Here is a 21,295-nt window from a genome sequence, read left to right as displayed (position 1 = left end):
AGAAGTCAAATATGCCCATCATAAATCTTTTCTGTGAAATCAACCAAATGGTTACTCAAAAGCTCTCAGAGCAACTGGAATTTACATCTACGTGCACAATACAAGGGTCCCGGGATTCCAGAACATTAGCGGAGTCCTGATGGCTATGTTCTTAAACAATGATCTATCATTATCCTTCAGATTCCCCCTTCCTCCTTATCTAACTTAAATAATGAGATAAACCCCAACACTCCTGAGCTTTGCTAAATTAGCTTAAATATTTCAAGTTCTGCCAACTCCCTCTTCTCCCCTCTGTTCTGGGTCTTGAGGAAAAAGGTGAAGAAATATTTTGGAGGAAACCCCAGGGACCCAGCTTCATAAATCTTCATCTGCTACTTTCTCGAAATGTCATGCAACCCCAAGTGTACGGCATATGGTACTCAGAGAAATAAACAAGCAAATAAATAGCTCAGGGTCAGACCCCTCTTTCTTTCCCATGGTGTTTTTGCTGCTCCTGGGTCTCTGAGGCTTTCTACCCAAGTATCTTTTTAAACGCTACCAGCAAATACCACCACACACGCAGAGAATTGGACATGCAGCCCAGCGGGTGCCCTGCTTTGTCCTGGTCTCCTGAAGGGTGGCGGGCTTGTCTACATGACTTCAATGGCACCACAAGTGTGGCTGCATCGGTGCCATTTTCATAAACTGTACTTGGGAACAGACAAATGTGGCTCAACACACGGAGACGAGAAGATGCAACCTGAGCCAGCAGAACGTTGCCTTGGAAAAGGCTTCTTCCTTCAGTTCCAAACCACACATACTTGTACAGTTAACAAATGCAGCAGGGGATACGGGTCCACAGCATTCATGTTGAGGCCAAAGGCTCTGCTGTGCTCCACCCTCTCCGCTCCCCCACCCCCACCTGCCTTCCCAAGAACTGTTAGATTGCATGGAAATTTCAGGGAAAAGGTAGGTGGCTGTCTTCTTGGAACGCCTGCACACTCCAACAAGGAGAGGAACTTGGAAGTATTTTAATCTAAAAGAACTCAAGTCGGGGGGGGGGTTCCCTATAAATAAAATCATGTTCAAATAAACACAAAAAGGAGCCAATATTTCCTGTAAGGCCACTTTTCAGATGGATTACTGGAAGGAATAGTCTTCCACAGTTTTATGGCTTACTTTGCCATCATCTGCTTAAAATTTGGGTCAGTTAAAACATAGATGCTAAGATCTAAGCCCTCACTTGGATGAAATATTACAAAGGAAGCAGAAAGTCTCATTCCAAGAGCAGACTCAGAGGCAGAGCCCTAGGACTCCTGGGTTCTATCACTGGCTCAGTCCCTGGGCTCAGGTCAGCCCTCGGTCAGAATCTCACTTCTAATCCCTTCAAATCATTTGTTAGTCCCTGTTGTCTAAACAGTGGGGAAAAACCCTGAGTAACACCCCTGGATCCTGTTCAATCAACAGGGATGGTTGGAGATGGTTACAACTCACTTCCAAGAAATCAGGGTGATTTATCCCTTGGTAGAGCTAGTATGTTCCTAAGAGATCACAGTGTCATCAGAACAAACCCTTAAGGCGCTGCAACATTTCTCCACCTGCAAAAATCTCTCTGCTCCTTTAATGTGACTTCAAAAATAATATCACCCAGCATTTTATAGTTCTTTATAGCATCCACATTAAAATAACTCTGGTTGGGCTTCAAACCTCTGAGAGATAGAATAAATAAACAGGTATATTTATCCCAGTTCATAGAGGAAAAAACTGAGGCTTCGAAAGGCTAGGAGGCTTGACCAAGGGCCCAAAGCTCATAAGTAAGGGGGTTGGGACCGAGTGCTATTGTTTTCGGGGTCAAGTGTTCCTTTCTCTCTAGTGCTTGGCTCCTCGTTAATAACCCTACTTTTGGATCTAGACGAATGGACTAAGGGAAATTGCTTAAAGAGTTTCCGAAGAATCTGTAGTGCCTTTTCAGTGCAATGAAGGGTGAAGGGCCAAGCTTCTCTGAGGCCCTCAGTTCACAGGTCTAGCACGTGGTAACTGCAGCCTTGGCTCTCCCACTGCTGGCTCTTCCAGGGACAGAGAGGAGAGGCAGCAGCTTAACGCCCCCCGCTTTGAGCTTCCGTGTCTGTAGGCCCATGGCCACCCGGCTGCTCCTCACTCGTCACTAGAGCTTTTGTTTCTAGGAGGAGTGAGTGACTAGAAGACAGCCGCTCTGGGCAATTCAATTAGACTGCCCACTGCTGGTCGCTTTGAGACAAGCTGCATAGCTTCCCCGCAGCCCTTTACCTGGAAGGTGATTCTTTCTTCTCTTCACCTGGCCAAGTCATACTACTTCAGGCTTCATCTCAAATATCACTTCCCTAAGAAAAGCCTTCCTTGACCCCACTGACCCCACGTTAGCAAACCTTCTACTCCTCGCCTTCTCTAATTATACAGTCTCACAGCACTCTGTAAATCTCCTGTGTCATTTATCGCAATTTTAGCAAATTATTATTTATATGATTATTTGTTTTATGTGTGCTGCTCCGCTTGACTGTAAGTCCTTTGAGACTAGGGACAGCCTTGCTTTCTGCTATATTCCCAACCCTGAGTTCTTAGGCAATTTTCAATCAATATTTACTAACTGAAAAATGAATGAGTGACAGATATACACTGACTGACACTAAACAGAATCTTCTACAGCAAAGCCAGACAACTGGTAAAAATGACACCACCACCTTTCTGCAGCAACCATTTTGTGCCCTAAAAAATATGCAAAACTTTATCAAGATTTCCAAACTGACAGTGTATAAAATGCAAGTGATTTCTTTCTGGTCAACATTATTCAAGTTTACAGCACAAAATAATAATATTTCTCAATTTAACACATAGACCTCAGACCCTTTTGGAAACAACTCACTCAGTCCCTTGACCACTCTCGGATTTTAAGGATGAGGATGGATCTTCTGGAATTCTTAGGGGCCTTCCGCTTTACTCATGCTTCATTAGGTCTTACTGTCCTAACAAAATACCTGCGGCAGACTTCTTGGGCTTTGAGCAGACATGGAAAAACTAACTGGAAATACTTTTGAAGGCTCCCTCCTGCCTCTCTTCCCACCTCCATAAATGCTTCAAAATATACTCAAGGATTATTTCAGCTCTGTGTCTGAGAAGAGAATGTAAAATTAACTAAAGTTAACTCTACAGATCCTTTTTTAAAAAAGCAGCTGCTTCCAGATGGAAGACATTCTGGCAGAACATATTACGCGGTCCCAGTCTACAATCTTAAGCATTTCCCCTAGTGCAGTAGTGTGTCATCAGTAAGGTTTCCTGGTGACAGAAAATGGATTCATTTTAATCGGGGACGATTTCACTTCAAATGCTATTTGAGGGAGTGACAGGGTGTGGACATGGCCCAGGCCCTAGGCGTTCTAAAAGGGCACACTGATTCACTCAGGGAATATCCGTTCACCAGGCAGCAGAGAAATCCTTCTGGGCTTAAGTGGAGTCCAGCTTGGCTGGGAACTGTAACATTCATTATACCCTTTGTTGATAAGATCCCCAATTAGTCACTCTGAAGAAGGGAGGCTAAAATAGGCCACTAACACAAAGAGCGAAGTTAAAGTTGTGGATTCTATGAGATTTGGAGCCATATGGGCTGTCACTGATTTCCTGTCTCAGCTGGTATCAAGGCAAGACAGCATCCCACAGAAGAACTGCCAACTTCCTTGGGGAGTTTCTTTATGAGGTTGGGCAACTGGCTGGCACTTTCAAGTGGAAGGAGAACTAAGAAGGGACAGACCCATGTGGTGAACCGCAGTTGCAGGGATTCTCAAACCATGCCATGGGGCCTCGGGGCAAGACACAGCCTATGGCCTGAGAGTATTCTTAATGGGCATGTAGGGGTCTAGTTACTTTGGTGAACAGGGGACGTGTGTAAGGATCCAATCGTATTTCTGACTCCTCTAATGAAAAAAAAACATCACACACACACACACACACACACATATCCAGTACATGCAGATATAGATATAGATAAGATAGATACAGATATAAATCTAGATCTGGAAAAATTCATGCCAGATTTTTGTGCCTCCTTTTCATGCCTCTGTATTAGGCAGGTCAGAAATTTTAGTTACATGTATTCAAATTTTTAGAAATCACATCATTAAGGCAGAAAAAGTATAGGATTCCACATATCAGCATGGCTCAGGAGAGGCAGGAGACCCGGGCTGGAAACTGCACCAGCCACTCCTCCGACAACCACTGACCTGGGGCCACTAAGTGTGGCTGTGTCTCTCACCGCCTGGGCTGTTTCTGATGCAAAGTCCAGGGCGCCTGCCACTGGCTTGGTTACAGTGCCAACAAGCCCCTTCCCAAGGCCAGATATGAAACCGCTGACACCCCCTTCTGTTTTCACACCTTCCACCGTTGAGGTTATAACACTGGTCAGTCCACCGATGATACCTAGCAGAAAAGACAAGGGCTATTGTAAGCTGGCCAAGGACAAAAGCAAAAGCATTTAAAGACAAACCCCTCAATTCCATGCACCTGGCAAGGTAAACTTAGGGGCATAATGTCAATCTCTTGATAGGCCACAGGCAGGCCAACTCAAGATGGGGAGGCAGCAGACCTGCCCACTGAGTTTAGAGTCAGAGAATATACATTACATATTGGTCAGAAGTAAAGCGCGTTTCACTTTTAAACGAATCAAAGAAAAGCTAAGAGGTTAACAGTGACTACTTTTTAATTCCAGAGCTTGAATAGCATATGGGCAATCAAGAGAGGCAGGATTAAATCAACAGACTAGCAAATAGGGCCCTTGGGGAAAGTTGGGATCCCATAAAACATAAGGTGGAGAGATGACTAAATATAAATCCTCAGTTTTCAAAGAATACTGTGTGACTGGTAAACACCACCGAATGTCTGAAATGGGGTAAAGCTACTGCACACTTTGCTGAACAGGTGCAGGCGATCAGAGTAAAGGGTGAAGCCTTGATGAAGGGCACCCCCAAAGCTGCCAAAGCCAGCAGGGACCCTCAATGCAGCCAGTTCAAAAGACCAACCTAAGTCAAAAAGACATTCCAAACATTTTGAAAGTTGACAACAGTGACCTTAAAGAGCCTCAAAAGTGGCCAGAAGTTGGCAAAGGCTGGAGAGGACACAGGCATTGCAGGGAAGAAGCATTTCCAGGATTTGTGCCAGGGACACTCACAGGGTGTTTACCCTTTGACAGTGGGGGTATGAGGACTCTCTAGACGCTTCAGCTCTAGCGAGACAAATTGGTAAAGGAAATTCCTTGGGTGAGAATGTACTAACAATTCACAACATTTCTTTTGCATCCTGGGCCCATTTGCTCCAGTGAGGCAATATGCCTTTCCCAAACTTTTGAACAAAGCTCATGACAGAGACAGAACATTACTAAACCTGGGTCAAGCAGGGCCTACAGGGAGAACGGAGCATGACTCCCAGTTTTTAAACCAAGGAGATTCAATTGCTTCTGGTTCTTGTTATCTTTTAAGGGTTTTTTTTCATCCTGAAGGAAGGATCTCACTCTAGGCTACTGCTTTCATATATCCCAGAGCTTAATGGGTCCTCCTTGGATGAGGCCACTGCTTCTTGGTCTTAGAATGGCCTAACTGGCTCCTGGAGGTGTTGTACATATTATCTGAAGGATCCTTGGTTGGAAGGGATTTTACAGCCTTGAGCCAATCACTCATTTTCTCGGCACACTGGCATGTCCATCTAAAAAGTCAGGACAGCCATGCTTTCTCTCTGCATCACAAGGATGCTGGACAGATAAAGACAAGTACACACAGCAGAGCACTTTATACTCATTAAAAAAAAAAAAACAAAACAGTCCTCTGAATTACAGTTACTAGAAAGAATGATTAAATCTTTAACCCCAAATGACTGCCCAACAATCAACTTTTAAAGTCCATAAACAGATCAATTTCAGCCAAATTTTACTTCTAGCTTGATGTCTCCTTGGGGGCTGCTCGCTTTCCAGTTGGGCAGGCTGAGGAAAAGCAGAGGTATTTTGATCCAATCCTCACCATTAGGAAACTTGATAAACAAAAACTAAGAAAAACATGATTTTTTATTATGTCTATTCCTTCTTTTTTCCTCCAAATGCAGACAATCAAGACTTGATTAACGTTGATATAACTTCTGATAGCTTCAGACTATTCCTAAGAATCTGGTACCAACAGTTCAGTTTACAACCATTACTAAGCATGAGCTATACGCCAGGCATCACGTGAGGCTCTGCCCAAGTACAAACATGACTAGAGGTGGTCTTTATGCTCTCCTGGCCCTCGCAGCCCATCAGGAAAGCAAGACACACAGAGCTGGCTACATACACAACCCAGACTGCCTTGTGTGCTCGAATCATCATCGATTCTAACTGCGGACAGTGGAGCTGGGCAAACGTCATCTGAGTTGGGGCTTGCAGGTGGAGTAGGATTATGAAAGGCAAGAAAGTGAGGCAGAGGAGGGGAGGGCAGAAGAAACATGAGTGATCAAGGACTTGGAGGCATGTCTGGGGAGCAGGACGTGGCTCTGGGTGGCTGAAATATAGTGTGGCTGGGGGACAGTGGAGGGAAGAACTGGCTGGGTTTACTTTCCTAGGGGCCTTCAACGCCATGCTGAGAAGTTGTTGATGCAACAAAAGGCAAATGAGTCAGACTGAAACATTAAAAATCAGAATTCAAACAAATTCAGAGACTTAACACACTCATGCCATCTCCTACATCTCTTCGGCACAAGGATTCATAATCCCTGTGAATGTGCATTTATACAAGACTCAAAAACGTCTGGGCCACAAACCTGGCAGCCAGTTTCACATTTTGCTTTCTCTGGAAGGAATAATCTGTAACCAGAAGGCAAGTCTGGAAGCAGCAGTCCTATATTCTAAAAAGGAGTTCCGATCTTTACACCTTAGGACACTTTGGGGACAGAAGCCAGAGAACAGGAAGGAACTGCAATGTGCACAACATTTTGAAAATGAATGAAGAGTTCTCACTGGCTGTAACATTTCAACCCAGGGAGGATAGAACAAGAGAGCTTGGAGGGCTTTCAGGCACACCCAGATACCAAGCTAGGGTTTCCTCTTGCAATTGGATGGGCAAAAGGCACCTCCGAGGAACTGGGGCAGAAGAGCCACTCTTCCGCGGCCTGATATCACATGACTCACCGTGAGCCAGGCCGTGGATGCCAGCTACAAGGTGTTCGCCACTCGTGGCCGCGTGGTATCTGATGTACTCCCGCTCCGACTGATGGCGATTGTCCATCGTCTTCCCTAAGCCATCTGACAACGTCCCCGCAAACTGGAAGGAATACAAAACAGAAGGAAAAGACTTTTTACTGTTTTAATTATTTTAAATAAATACCTTCCCTTGCTCTTAGCCGGGAGTCAGTAAATACTGAATGAGAGAGAGATTAATTGCTGAATTACATATACTGTGTGTCCCGGAAGAGTGGTTTTCAAGCACTGGACACATAACAAATTGTGGGACATTTACACAGGTGGACACAAGGTTTGCAAACAACTACTAAAAGTCCATAATGACATTTACCTTTCACAGTCCTATTGCAAACTTACTGAAAAATTAAAGGTATAACAAAATGGCCTGGGGGAGGAGAGGTGAGCTTTGGGATTCTATAACGGTAAGGACAGAGGCTCTTTGCCTTAAGAATTAGTGGGATTCAAAATAGAAATGTGGCCAACTGTTGCTTCAGGATTTGGCATCCCCATTTTGAGATGCCTTTTCTTTCACTTATTCAACAGTTACCAAGTGCCTAGGTGCCCAGCTCCGCTTGTCAAAAGAAAAACAAAGTCTATGGAAAGGTTAACAGGTTAGGTTACCTTTCATACAAAGTGGCAGACTTGAACTCATGACTTCAAATGCAAAATCCTCCCCCACGAATCAGAGAGAGATTTTATTTATCCTGGCATACTTTAACCAGAGAAGCTGTCTCATCCATCAAAGCTGGATAAAAAGGACATAAAACTCTGTTTTGTCACAAGACAATTTGAAAAGGTTTAAAGTGACAGTTAATAAACCACAGGGTACTTATCCTCATCATTCAGACATAAAAAGGGAAGGATATCAAATATGTAATTAACCTTCTCGAGAAGGATCTACCAAAACAAGTCGTTTAAGTGCCAATGACCCAGGACTAACCTTTTAGAAAACTCACAGGAATGTTATTTAGATACAAAGCTCAGAGGAAAGACTCCAGGCAAACAGCCTGCCATGAGGAGCCGGTACGCTGGCAGCCTGGCCAGCACAAAGCACATCCTGCTTTGGCAAGGAGGGGCACACAGATCTGCCCTGAAAGCCATCAGTCCTGAGGCTTCTGACACGAGAGACGAGACGAGGGAAGGTGAGTTCTGGGCACAGAAGAGAGACTAGGGGAAGAAACAGCAGTTCCATGTAAAGCAACGGTTCCTGGAGCAAGACTTGGGAGCTCTCATTCCTTTCCCTCTGACCAAAAGCTTTTATGATCTCGGGCAGTGATCACGGACCTTTCTGGACATGCAATCCTTATCATTACTTGCTTTTTGCCTAACCTTCCCTGTCACTCCCTGTTTAATTAGAGAACTGAAGTTAATGAAAAGTGATTTTACACTTTCCTTTAGGATGGAGACACCATGGGATTCTGTATTAAGTGGGGGATCCCACTTGAGAGGCCCTGTGGGCCACGAGCTTGGGGGTCTGGCCAAACCAGATTCTAGTCTCAACCATTCCGGTGGCCACGTGACCCTGAGCCAGGTGCCTGACCGCAGCAACCCCCTCTCGGCATCTGGAGAATGGAGATCGTCCTGACACTGTCATGTGGCTAAAAGAATCAGTGACAGCGGCTCAGGGTATGGAATCTAGTTAGCATTCTTACTGTTGTTATTAGTCAGAGTCCAAGGAGGAACATCCTGCACCATTTGAAGAAAGCCTTTCAAAGGTTTAGATTTATGGTCATTTGCACTAGGCTTTAACATAAACAAAACAAAACAAAACAAAACAAAAACCCTCTCTTTCCAGCAGATAAACACCAGCCTCCAAAGTGAATTTTTGGAGTGGTACCATTTATAAAATTAGAGTGTTGGACTTGGTGGTTTCCAAAATCCTTTCCAGCTCTGACAGTTTGTGATCTATGATCCAAGTTAGAATGTCTTTATTAAGCACTTACTCTGGGCCCAGCACAGATTTAGGTACTGCTGAGGATACAAATGAATAGCAGCCTTGGACCTATTCTCAAAAATGACAGTCTCGTTAGGAAGATAACAATTCCATACATGAAACAGCTACAACAAGAACCTGGAACACAAAGTTCACGCACTTGGGAATCAAGTGAGGAGAGAAAAATGTGACCCTTGTTTTGGAAAGAGTTCCTGCTATGTTCTGGAATTATGTAGGTTGCCAGTGGTCCTCATTTAGGGTGTGGACAAAAATGCCTCTCCCTGATATCACAGAAAAGGTGAGAGGGCGGTTCAACTCTTACCTTCCTGCAGAAGAGAGATCTCCCTGGAAAGGATATTAAATTAAGGTCCTGTTTACCTGGCAGTCGACTAGGAAGAAGTTAAAAACCTCATAATACTTTTCCCCCCTAAGAGAAAATGGGGGAACAATCCAGGCAAACTGCACAGTACCAACCCCTTTCCTATAACTGACCCCTGTCCATCAATAAAACAAGTTTAATATCCAAGGTCTATGAGGGAGCCTATGACGAAGCTTAACTGCCAGTTGATTCTGTTGCAGCAGCCCTGGCACCCCAGCACCAACCGGTCTTGGGTGTTCTCTGTACAAAAACACCACACTGACCTCAGGAAGATGGGATAAGATGACCTAAGAGATCACTCGTCCCTCTAAATGCTGGATTCTTCCATGTGCTTCTCAGGGGCCTCACCACTGCCGTGGAAAGGTGCCCACACCTACTCCGCTTACTCTAGGGATTCCATTTGAATTACCACCTCTCTAGCTATTAAAATATTACTGTGAAAGCCAACTGGGCTTGTCTTTTGTCACTTGTGAGTGGAAGTAAAGGGTACAAAGATATTGTATTAACAGGAAATGACTACAAAAGTCTTCACCCCTAGAAATGTGACGTTGAGAACTCAGAAAACTTGCAATGATGTAGAAAATCCATGATCCGACCAAACCCATACTGATGAGAGGTTAATAAGATTTTACAGGGAGAGACATTTTATAGGAACTAAACCGAAGCCAGCCAGATGAAGGGTCAGAGGCTGGGCTTCAGGCCAGTCCACTGGGCTTCTGAGTATTGAATCCAGGGCACCACAAAGCTTGTGGCCTTCTCTCACTGTGGGAGCACTTAGTCATCCTTAATTCCATCTCTCATTCCCCACCTCAGTGGGAAAGTAAATCACACCCCGTATCTTATTTCTCCCTCAAAGGGTGAGAACACATGGGCTGTAGAGGGAGGTGATTCCAGTAAGCACTCTTTATGGGTGCCCTCTAGAACTGGTCTTCTCTGAGGCTGGAAGTGTTGTTTCACACATGTCCTTGACTTTGAAAATGATCATCCAAACAGAGCGCAGATGCCCATGAGAGCTACAACATCATGTGGGAGTCGCTGGTGCAGGACATCCTTCACCACCCACCCCAGTTCTGCCTCTGCATTTTAAAAAGAAAAGCCATATGCATTGAAAATCGAACTCAGGCTGTAACTTTTTCATAGCAGATGCTCCAAATGGGAAATGAAGCCTGGGGGCAGATACTCAAACAAAGGAAAACCAGTCCCAGAGGCACTGGAGGGAAAGCTGAAAATCATCAGGATACGAGCAAGTCCAATCCAGCTCTGCACCCAAACAACTCATCAGTCAAACATGTACGGAACCCTACTGTGCCCCAGGCTTGTGAAGGAGAAGCATAAATCACAAGTGGTTTCTGCCTCTCTCCTCCAAGAAGGTAAGTAAGTGACATAAGGGAAAGACATTCACACGTGAGTTCAAATTCTGACTGTGACATTTAATAGCTGCGAGATCATGGACAAGTAACTTCGCCTCTGTGAGCCTCTGTTTCCCCATCTTCAAATGGGAATAAGAATGGCCATCTACAAGGATGCCATAAGGATTAGATAAAACGTGCAAAGCACTTAGCACAGAGCCTAATACACGAAGCACTCAAGAAAAACAGTATTGAGTTATCCAAACTTCAATTTCTTCATATGCAAAATGGGTACAATCGGATTCCGCAGGGTTGTTGTGAGGATTAAATGAGACAGTGAGCACATAAAGCATCTGGCAGGTGTGTCCCCGGTACAGCGGAAGCTGTCGGGGACGGAAGCACCAGAGCAGACAGCATGAGCTAGCAATTGGAGGGTGATCTGTAGATAACTCGTAACTCCACTCAGTGTGAGCTACACCTCAACACCAGAAGGAGCATTTACAGGGACTTAGGTCAATATAGCTCACTTGGTAGCCATTTCAAGTCCACAAAAAACTTAAGGCTGCAAGTGAATACTGTCCTAGCTAAAATGAAAGGTTCTTAAGGAACAGGATGTCCTTCAGAAAACCTGCTATTACCCTTGCAAGAACAACAGTGATTTCCCCCCTTCTTTCACTGAAGGACGCTTTAGCACATGCCACACTCGTGAATTCCGGCCACAGTCCGAAGTCATTAATTTCTATAAAGCCGTATTTTCAGCAAGGGGGTAAAAATCCCAGAAGTACTTCAAGATGCCCGTTCTACTGTGTAGCTGACACACACCACGTGTCAATACCCCACCTTCCAAAAATAACCCCGCTGTCTACAGAAATGGAGCCACTGCAAATTAGCCTGGGCTTGGGGCTGGGCTCAGAACAGCTGATTTTATAAAACTGAAATTCAAGTAGATGCTGGAATGATGCAAGAGAAAAAATTTACACTGTGTCCCTCTGTTTCGTCCTATCAGTTTTCCTGACCCTTTTAGGAGATTCAGCAAGCATGGGATGCCAAAGATATTTGGCCAGTGTAACAGAAGCCTGGGCTTGAATTTCTCCCCCTGCTCTGGGGTTCTTCTTTCACAGTTATTTACCTAATGGAAATTTCCTCTTTAGTATCCTTGCTCCACTGACTTATTGCTGATGACAGCATCTTCCTTGTGACCAGGGCCGATGTGACCCACGCAGAACGGGAAAAGGTAGAGAAGTATTAGGAGTTTGTGTGTGAGGGAGGGTCCTTCGTCCAGCGTAAGGCTGTACGGCTGCAGGTCTCAGCCGCCGTGGCCTGCAACAAGCTATGCTAGAACGTGGAAACCCAGAACCCCAGCTATATGGTGCCTGAAAGAAGGGCGCCGTGAACTCTGGGGGTGCCGCCATGACACAGTCAAAAGGCAGGGGCAAAGGAGTCAAGTCCTTACTGTGCAAGCTGGTGAAAGCTGCTTAACTTCCTGGAACCTCAGTTTGGTTCTGAGAAAAACAGTCTAAAGGGCTGCTTTGAAGGGTTAAGGAGATAATGCAAAATGCCTGGCACACAGGAGGTCATCAATTTTTACAAGTTTCTTACAAGCAGTCTGGAGGCTTAAACTGCAGAGTTGTTTTTGACTCTGCCAGAATACTAGTAGGAAAACCTCCTATAAGTCATGTAAGACCTAAGGCGCTTCAAAACTAAGGTCTTCACCGCTTCACTCATATTGCTAAAACAGCCACAGTTAAAAATGATGCTTGGAGTATGAGTTTTGCCTTAACATTGAAAAACCCTTTTGTGATACTTGTGAACAGGGCAGAGTTAAAGGAGAATGTGATCCAACAAGTAGTGGGTATCTGTCACCAACACAAGGCAAACCAAACAGCTAGTCCTCACTCGGCCAAATGGTGGAGGGGGCAGGCTGGGACTGGGGACCGGCATTTAAAAAAAAAAAAAAAAAAAAAGGCATGGAACAAGTTGAGGTTTGGCAAGAAAGAGGCATTTCTGGACCCCAGATCTCTATCCACTAGAAGTGGGGCAGGTTTGTCTTTTTTCAGTTCTACTTGGTTATGATTATGTATAGCCCTTAAGGCAAAAAGAGAAAGGGGAAGGAATCCAGAAAAGAGACCCTGAATAAGAATAATAAAGACATTTTAAAGCTAGGATTGGCATTCTATTCCAGCTAACATGCCTAAACCAGTGACCTTGGGTTTTTTTTTTTTGGGGGGGGGCGGGCAGAGAGCTCTGGAGATCTAAAAGCCCTCCTACCCTAAGACATACACCATGTTGCTATTTCATGGGTAAACACTTATCAGGCAACAGACACTCCTTTCCAGTTAAGAAACAAAGTTATCCAAAACCACCCAGAATTATCTCAGCACACAAGGTCTGAACATAAAAGCAACAAAGGCAGACCTCAAGGCTGGCCTGGTTCTTAACTAGCCCAAGACACACGCCTGCTGAATTGGCAAGTCTCTCTTGCTCTTCCTGACCCAGCTGTGAACTCAGATGTTGTTTCAGATTAATCTAGAAGCTCAGAGTGGATTGAAGCACTCTCATAATAGGATTTTGCTTTTCCTTTAAAAAGGATTGGTAGAGTTTGCTAAAAGGCTAAAGCACAGAAATAAACAGAATACGCACGGGTAGCATCAGGAAGACTGATTTTCGACAACAGACAAGTATCATGTCTGTCAAGTCCAATTCTCCCTTTTTTTCTACATCAATTATAAAGGATCATGTGGGCAGGACGCATATCTGAACACAGCTGCGGACGGGGCGGTGTCCCAGCTTTAGCTCTGGACCAGCCAGGCCTCGTCGTAGGCTTCCCCCAAGAAGGGGAAGGGGATCGTGCTGAGGCGCCAGGCACCCACTTATCTACCGCTGAAAACCCCCTGCAGCACACGGAGGGAAGCCAGAGGTGGGTTTCCCTACAATTAGTGCTAGCCAAGGGGAATAACCTTCCCACCCCTTGAGGCCTCCATCTGCCATGCCAACAAGGTTTTCAATGCGCATAAATGGCCCGCACCTCAGTACTGAAGCGAGAGACAGACTGAGATGTGGGAAAAATCTCTCCGAGGTGGTTCACACCATAATGCCTGATTTGGCAGATAAATTATTTCAACGCTAGGAAACCACACAGGCTTTGGGTAGCAAGGATCCGAACTCTGTCACTGATCCCAACTCTGTCACTAGTGTCAGCCGGATGGACATGAGCAAAACACACACCCTCCTTAGGGATCAGTGTCTTCATCTGTAAAACAGGGAGGATGCTATCCACGGAGTTGCTGGGTTAATCCAAAGAGACCTTAGTTTTAAAAGTACTTGGGGCAAAAATACAAAGCAATGTGTAAATGCCAAGGGTTATTACTGCAAATCTTATTCTTTCTTCTAATGAATGCTCCACTCCCTGTTCCTCCCCAACTGAACGCTGCGTGTCTCATCCTGTAATATAGGAGTCACCTTATGCCCATTCTGGAACAAAGGAAAGCATAAAGAAGTCAATTATAAATAGACTAGACTCTCAAAATGCAGAAATTCAGAAACAGAACATTTCACAATAGAAAAGAAGCTCGAGCTTATCTCATTCCCAGTCACAAGGACTTCATTCTTGTAATGTACTTTGTATTTCAAATGAATAGATATATTCTCTTTAATACCAAAAGCTTGGGAAGAAAGGAGAAGGGTGACATCATAGAGGACAATCACAGATGCTAGGCACCAGTACAAGCTGAGCTTCTTACTGAAAAAGTCAGGTGTGTTTCAAGGGTTTGAAATATCATGATGAGATTTTTTTTTAGAAAGAAATCTGTACCCAACCAGTTTCTTCAACTAAGTGAAGTTTTAAGTGAGTATGAGCAGAATAGGTAAAGGAGAGCTTCCAACTGCTGAAGACCATAGCATAACTTTTAGAATTGTAAACACAGGCCAACAATGTTTACTGCATATCAGGCATTGTCCTAAGGATCTGGCATCTATGAAATCATTTATTAGTTTAATCCTCACAACAACCCTATGAAGTGGACTCTATTATTATCCAGTTGTACAGAGGAAACTGGAAAGACCATGGGTGGGGGATGAGTGAAATAGGATAGGGAAATTAAGAGGTACAAGCTTCCAGTTACAAAATAAATGAGTCACAGGAATAAAATGTACAGCTTGGGGAATGTAGTCAATGATAATGTAATATCTTCGTGTGGTGACAGATGGTAACTAGACGTGAATGTGAGCATTCTGAAATACACAGGAATATCAAATCCCTATGCTGTGTACCAGGAACTGTAAGTCAATTGCACTTCAACAAACAAACAAACTTATAGGAAAAGAGATCGGATTTGTGGTTAGCAGAGGCAGAGGTGGGGAGAGGAGGAAGTGGACAAAGGTGGTAAAAAGGTACAAGCTTGCAGTTATAAAACAAGTTAAGTGCGAGCGATGTAATGTACAACACGATTAATATATTTAGCATGGTTGTGTGTTATATACGCAAGTTGAGAGTAAATCCTAAGAGTTCTCATCACAAGGAAAAAAATATTTTTCCTTTCTTTTCTTCTGTATCTCTATGAGATGATGGATGTTCACCAAATTTACTTGGTAACTATTTCATGATGGATGTAATATTTAAGTCAAATCATTTTCCTGTACACCTTAAATGTTTACAGTGCTGTACGTCAAGTATATCTCAATAAAGCTAGAAGGAAAAAAAAAAAAAACTGGAAAGACCGTGATTATCTCCAACAATAGCCTGCTAAGCCACTAAGTATCCACATATATTCGATACTGGATAATCTATGGAGAGAACCCAACTGTGATTTTTGTTATTGTCTCCAAGGAAAATTTCTTCCTGAATGCCCGTGAAAATCTTATAGAGACACCAGGTAGACATCTTTCCTTTCCCAAGCAGTGGTGGCGACAAAGGAAGGAAGCTGACAGAAGTGTAAAAGTTTCCCAAAAATGACATGCAAATCCCTGGATAAGAAAGAGGGTCAGCCTCCAGTCCCCTTTCCTGATCAGTACCCCAACTCAGACACCCCACCCCTTTCCATCAGCCACACTTTGCCCTAGGCCATGCGGCCTAAAATCCATCTCCCCCTTTCCCCAAAGCTCTCACTCTCACATCTGAAACGGGCCCCAGATAAAGAGGAGGCTCTGTGGATGCCCACCGCGTGGATCACGTTACACCACATCAGGTCACCGTGCTCGGGTACCACTTACAGCTGGGGAGAAAGACGGAAGCCACGCTGGGTGGGGACTGGGACCCGTGACTGCAAGGGTTCCTGCCTGTGAAGAGGCCTGCCCACCCCACTTCTCACAGAAGGATCTGCTGAAGGAGGTGGAGCACCAAAGCTAAGAGATTTACTCCGTCAGAGCTGATGTGGTCAAGCAAATCTAGCTGCACAGAGGTTGTCGCTCTGGCATGGGCTGCTGTGTGTGTCAGTAACTGACGTGTGGAGACACACATACAAGGGGGTGGGCGATGGGGGAGGGAAAGCTAAGAGGGCTGCGGGGAGAGAATCAGCAAAGCCCAACCGTGCTCCTAGGGTAAGAAGGGCTCCTCCAGCTCGTGCTTCACTTCCCTCCTCTCCATCTCTGCTGCTGCTCTGCTCCTCCCCAAGCCCACCTCCCCCAATCTGAGACGAATACAATGTTCACAGTGGACACTAAGGTGCTGTTTCTTCCTACTAACCGCACTATATGGGGGTGGATGGGATGGAGCTAGAGATACAAAGGCCAACTCTTCACTTGTCAGGGAGGTCGTTCAGCAGCAAGCGTGATGGATGCGAGAGGGAGAAGACAGCAGACGGGGAACTGGGCTTCAGCACCTGGGAGAACAAGGGAGGGTGAGCCTCTCCTGGGGGGTTGGGGTGTGAATGGAGGCAGCCCAGCGCCAAGGTACTTGAGTCCTAGCTCATTTCTCCTGAGACCTGGCTTGATCCCAGGCTCAAAGAAAGGCCACAAGAAGGTTCTTTTAAAAACAGACTCAAAGGTCCCCACCCTTCAGAAGGACTAAAATTTAAAAACTGCAGTTTGGCTCCTCAGAAACCTCTGGCATTTGCCTGGGATGTCCCTTGGATTCCTTAGTGGCCTTTTAGTAGGCATTCCTAACTTTAATATCCTTCAACCCCACAAAAGATGACCTGGGAGAGAACATTCAGAATTCACACCCATCTACTTCCTGCAGATCTGGTGTTTTAAAATCCTGCTGAATTAGGCATTCCCAGGTTAACAGATTTCAGGTCTAAAAAACAAGTCCTGGAATGAGGAAGAAAACACAATCCACTTAACTCAAAAGCTGCCCTTTCAAAGGTGACTTAATGGACCTATTCTGATGTCTTGTGTTGCTTTTAAAAGAAAACCTTCAATTACTAGAAAGATAGAAAAATAGGGGCTCTGGTTCACTGTACTTGCAACCTAGCAGAAAGCTAATTAACCCTTGTTTGTAAAAAAGATTCACCCATTTTCTTGCTGAAACAGAACTGATTCTTTAGGATGAAGTTTCCTTAAGGATCTCTGTTATAACTTCAGGAGTTAAGGCTGATATAGTCTCTACCCGCCCCACACATTCCTGTCCATTGACCATCCTTCCCCACGATTCTTCTCTTTGAGCATCAGGCTCTGATCTGTACTGAAATATAAGTCCCTCTGTAAAATCCTTGCTGTTATATACCCCTCACTGCAAATGAAAAGCTCAGAACATAAGTTCTGCAGGGGAATGCACATGAGGGGAAATCAAAGCACTGGACACTTGAAAGGAGAAGGATGAAGAAATATAAATCCTCTCCAGAGAAAAATCACATCAGGCAGAGCCTCTAAAACATTTCTTACACAACACCCAGCATTCAATAAAAACTACCAGATATGGAAGTCAAAAAAAAGGACTGAAAACTAAGAAAAAAACCCAGACAAGATGACTTACTACAGATTTGGGCATTAGAGTTATTAGACACAGAGTTTAAAATAGAATGATAGTAATGTTCAAAAAAATTTATAGAAAGATGGAGAATTTTAGCAGAGAACTCAAATTAAGATGTTAATAGATGGATGAAACCAGGAGAGCAGACAGAGCACCAAAAAGGATTAGTGAGCTAGAGAGTAAGTCAGCAGAAAATATCCGGATCAAAGCATGAAGAAAAACAAGAGCATAAGAGACGCACGGGACATGGTTTTAAAAGTCCAACTTCCATTTAATTGGAGTCACAGGAGGAAAGAGTGAGAAAGCGGCAGAAGTGCTACCTGAAGGGACACAAGCCAAAAATTTCCCCAAATCTCTACAAATTAAAGACGTTCAACAAATCCTAAACGGGAGAACCCTATCTAGGCACGTCATCATTAAAAACTAAAGACAAAGAGTCACAGGATAAAAGACATATCACCTTCAGAAGAGCAGCAATAATACTGGCAGCTGTTCCAACAGAAATAATGGAGCATCACAGAATGGTATTATTCAGGGGCTGAAAGAAATTTGCCAATCCTGAATTCTAAATTCAGTAAAAATGTCTTTCAAAGAGATAGGTGAAATAAAGATGTTTCCAGGGGGGAAAAAAAAGCATTAATGGAGGTAAAGTGTTATAAGGACCTTGTATTGTCTGAGAAGAAAAATAAAAAAGACACAAAGATGGGACAAATAAATATTCTATGACTCAGTAACTCTGCTCCTCAGTATATAATGGAGAGACTCTGCACACGTGCTCCCGGAAACATGAACAAGAATGTGAACAGCAACCCTGTTCACAATAGCAAAACACTGGAACAGTCCAAATGTCTTAACAGTAAAGTCAATAAATTGTGACACATCCATACAATGGAATACTATATAGCCACGAAAATGAATGCGCTACAGGCACACATATCAGCATGGATGGATCTCCAAAACGTAATGTCGAGTTAAAATAAAAAGGTCACAAGAGTATATATTTAGTTTGATTTTGTATGTAAGTTCAAAACAGGCAAAGCTGTTTGGTGACACATACAAATAAGGTAAAACTACATACAGAAAAGATGTGATTAACACAAAATTTGGGACAGAGGTAATTACCTCAGGGTGTGAAGTGAAGGAAGGAAACGTGATCAGGGAGGCTTCAGAAGTACTAATATGTTCTATTCTATTAATATAATATTCTAGTTTAAGCTGAATGATAGGTCCTGGTATTCATTTGATAGTTCTTTAAAGTATACATATACTATATGATACTCTATGTATGACTCTTCCATAATCAAAAAAAAATTTTACGGTACTTGTTTTCTAAACATGACACCAAAGGCAGAATTCACTTTTTAAAATAAAAATTAACTTCTTTAAAATTATGCCTATATTTGAAATATCACCATATTCAAAGACATCAAAACCAGAATGTTTTCTAAATTTTGCCACTCAGGCAGGAAAAGTGAAAAAACAGAAAGAAACAACCTAAGGAAAAAAATAAAGGTAATTTGGACAGCTATTTATTAGAATCTTGTAGAAAACTTCTCATTGCAATGATGGAGACAAAAGCAGACTGTATAAAGGTCCTTTCTCCATTCAGTACCTTCTTTCCTCCACTAAAAGCAAGGAGAATCTTAGAAATGAACCCCTCAGTAAAAGGACAAGAAGCTGGCTAAAAAGAGGTGGAGAGAAATGAGGGCTTGCATATTAACATAATCGAGTCCACCACACGGACTTGAAACTCTTCTCTTCAAACACGTGCTACAAGTTGACATCATATGACTTTAGTTTCATTTCTTACTTTAGAGCTGAACTGTCCAATAAGGTGACCACATGCCACAGGAGGCCACTGAGCACTTACAATGTGATCAGTACGAGTTATGATATGGTATTAAGTATGAAATACATACTGGAATTCAAAGACTTAAGATGAAAAAAAGAATGTAAAACATCTCAATTATTTTTACATATTGATTACAAGTTGAAATGATCATATTTTGGATATAATGGGCTAAATAAAAATATTAAAAATAATTGCATCTGCTTCTTTTTACTTTTTTAATGGGACTTCTAGAACAGTTTAAATTACAAGTGTGGCTCACATTATATTTCAATTGGAGAGTGCTGGTTTAGAGGTCTGACTCTACAAGAAAATGTTTAAGGACACAGCTTATGAAATTAAAATTAAACTCAAAAAGATACCCAAATCTTAAATTTCAATTATTTCCCAGATAATCAATAATATATTGCAAATAGCTGCTATTCACGTGAGCAGAAAATAATAGATGAAAGGCATTGGTCTGCATTTAGGAAGAAAGGCCTTTGTTACCCAAGATGGAAACATCTAGTAGAAAGGTGGGTAGAAAGTTAACTACGGGGACGTACCCCCATCAGTTACTACTCTTATCGTTCCCCTGCAAAGCAGGAATGGCTCCAGGTCTATGACTTTTCAACTTCAGGTCAGCCGTCACGGATGTCTCCGCAGCCTTTGAATGGCCTCTCCCTGCATACAAGCCTGCAGGGTTATCGCTGCTGTACTCCTTCTGAGTGTAGCTTTATTAGTATGGGTATCCGACTGTCATGTAAACATGCTGTATCTGTTTTTCTCACAAGGCTACACGGGCTGCAGCATGCTGAAAGGCTTGAAGTGCATGCTCCAATGACAGAGAGCCAGGGAGGTTTGGTCATCTTCGTACCATACCACCAGACAGTGCCTGGAACGCTGTTAGAGCAAAATAAAGATTTGCTTTGCATTCTTTTTCAACTCACTAGCGCCTAACCCCAGTCCCACTTCACAGAAATGATAGATTCTACTTCACTAAGGGAAAAAAAAAACCTCTTTCCTTACCCCCCCCACCTTAAATTGAATAAGTGAGCTATTTCCTAAAGCTAGACCCTTCCTCTGTGCTCTTGTGAGACCCTGTCTTGGATATCGCTCAATCAATCCTTTTTTCTCTTGTATCTTCAGTCTTTCTGGCTTCTTCTTCTCAGAATGACAGATACAATTGAATCTGCTCAATCTTAAAAATGCCTTCCTTTAACTTTCCCTTCCACTCAAGTTATTATTCATCCATTTTCTTCCCTCTGTGCCCATCTCTCTTAAAAGATACGGCATCACTGTCTCTTTTTCTATTAAATGAAGGTCCTGAAGGCATGTTCCTATAGCAAATAACACAAATCAGGGATCAAAACATACAATGGTGTCCCCTCAATACCCATAAGTCTGGGCATAACTGGAAACACAGGGGAGCATGTTCAGTAGCAGTTAATGCCTGATTTCTTAGCACCTCTCCCAGACAAGCGGGAGCCCAGGCATGTTCCTGGGCTGCAGGTGTAACGCGAGCTTGAGGATGTATCCAAGAGGCAGCATCCAGGGAAGAAAAGAAAAACCATCTACAGTCCAAGGCAAAAGGTGGGAAACAAGGCACAAAGAACTCTCTGAAATGTACGGAACCCCTACCATGTCTTTTCAGAGGGTGCCTGTGGCTTTGCTGATGGATAGGAATGGGGCCTC

At 43.5% G+C, this 21,295-nt stretch overlaps 1 protein-coding gene across 10 annotated transcripts in view; it reads right to left on the bottom strand.

Annotated features, from left to right (window-relative positions):
* Positions 1-21,295, bottom strand: part of VPS13D (vacuolar protein sorting 13 homolog D) — a 252,930-nt gene that overhangs the window by 50,083 nt on the left and 181,552 nt on the right. For all 10 annotated transcript variants that reach the window (XM_059913516.1, XM_059913544.1, XM_059913555.1 and 7 more), the window contains 2 exons: positions 7,154-7,286; positions 4,230-4,425 (listed from right to left, as the gene is read on the bottom strand). In XM_059913516.1, the coding sequence (XP_059769499.1) occupies positions 4,230-4,425; positions 7,154-7,286 (329 nt within the window). The remainder of the gene's footprint in view (positions 1-4,229; positions 4,426-7,153; positions 7,287-21,295) is intronic.

Source organism: Balaenoptera ricei, chromosome 1 (genome assembly GCF_028023285.1).
Source record: "Balaenoptera ricei isolate mBalRic1 chromosome 1, mBalRic1.hap2, whole genome shotgun sequence".
Lineage (NCBI taxonomy): Eukaryota > Metazoa > Chordata > Mammalia > Artiodactyla > Balaenopteridae > Balaenoptera > Balaenoptera ricei.
This window is presented reverse-complemented; position numbering and strand designations above follow the sequence as displayed.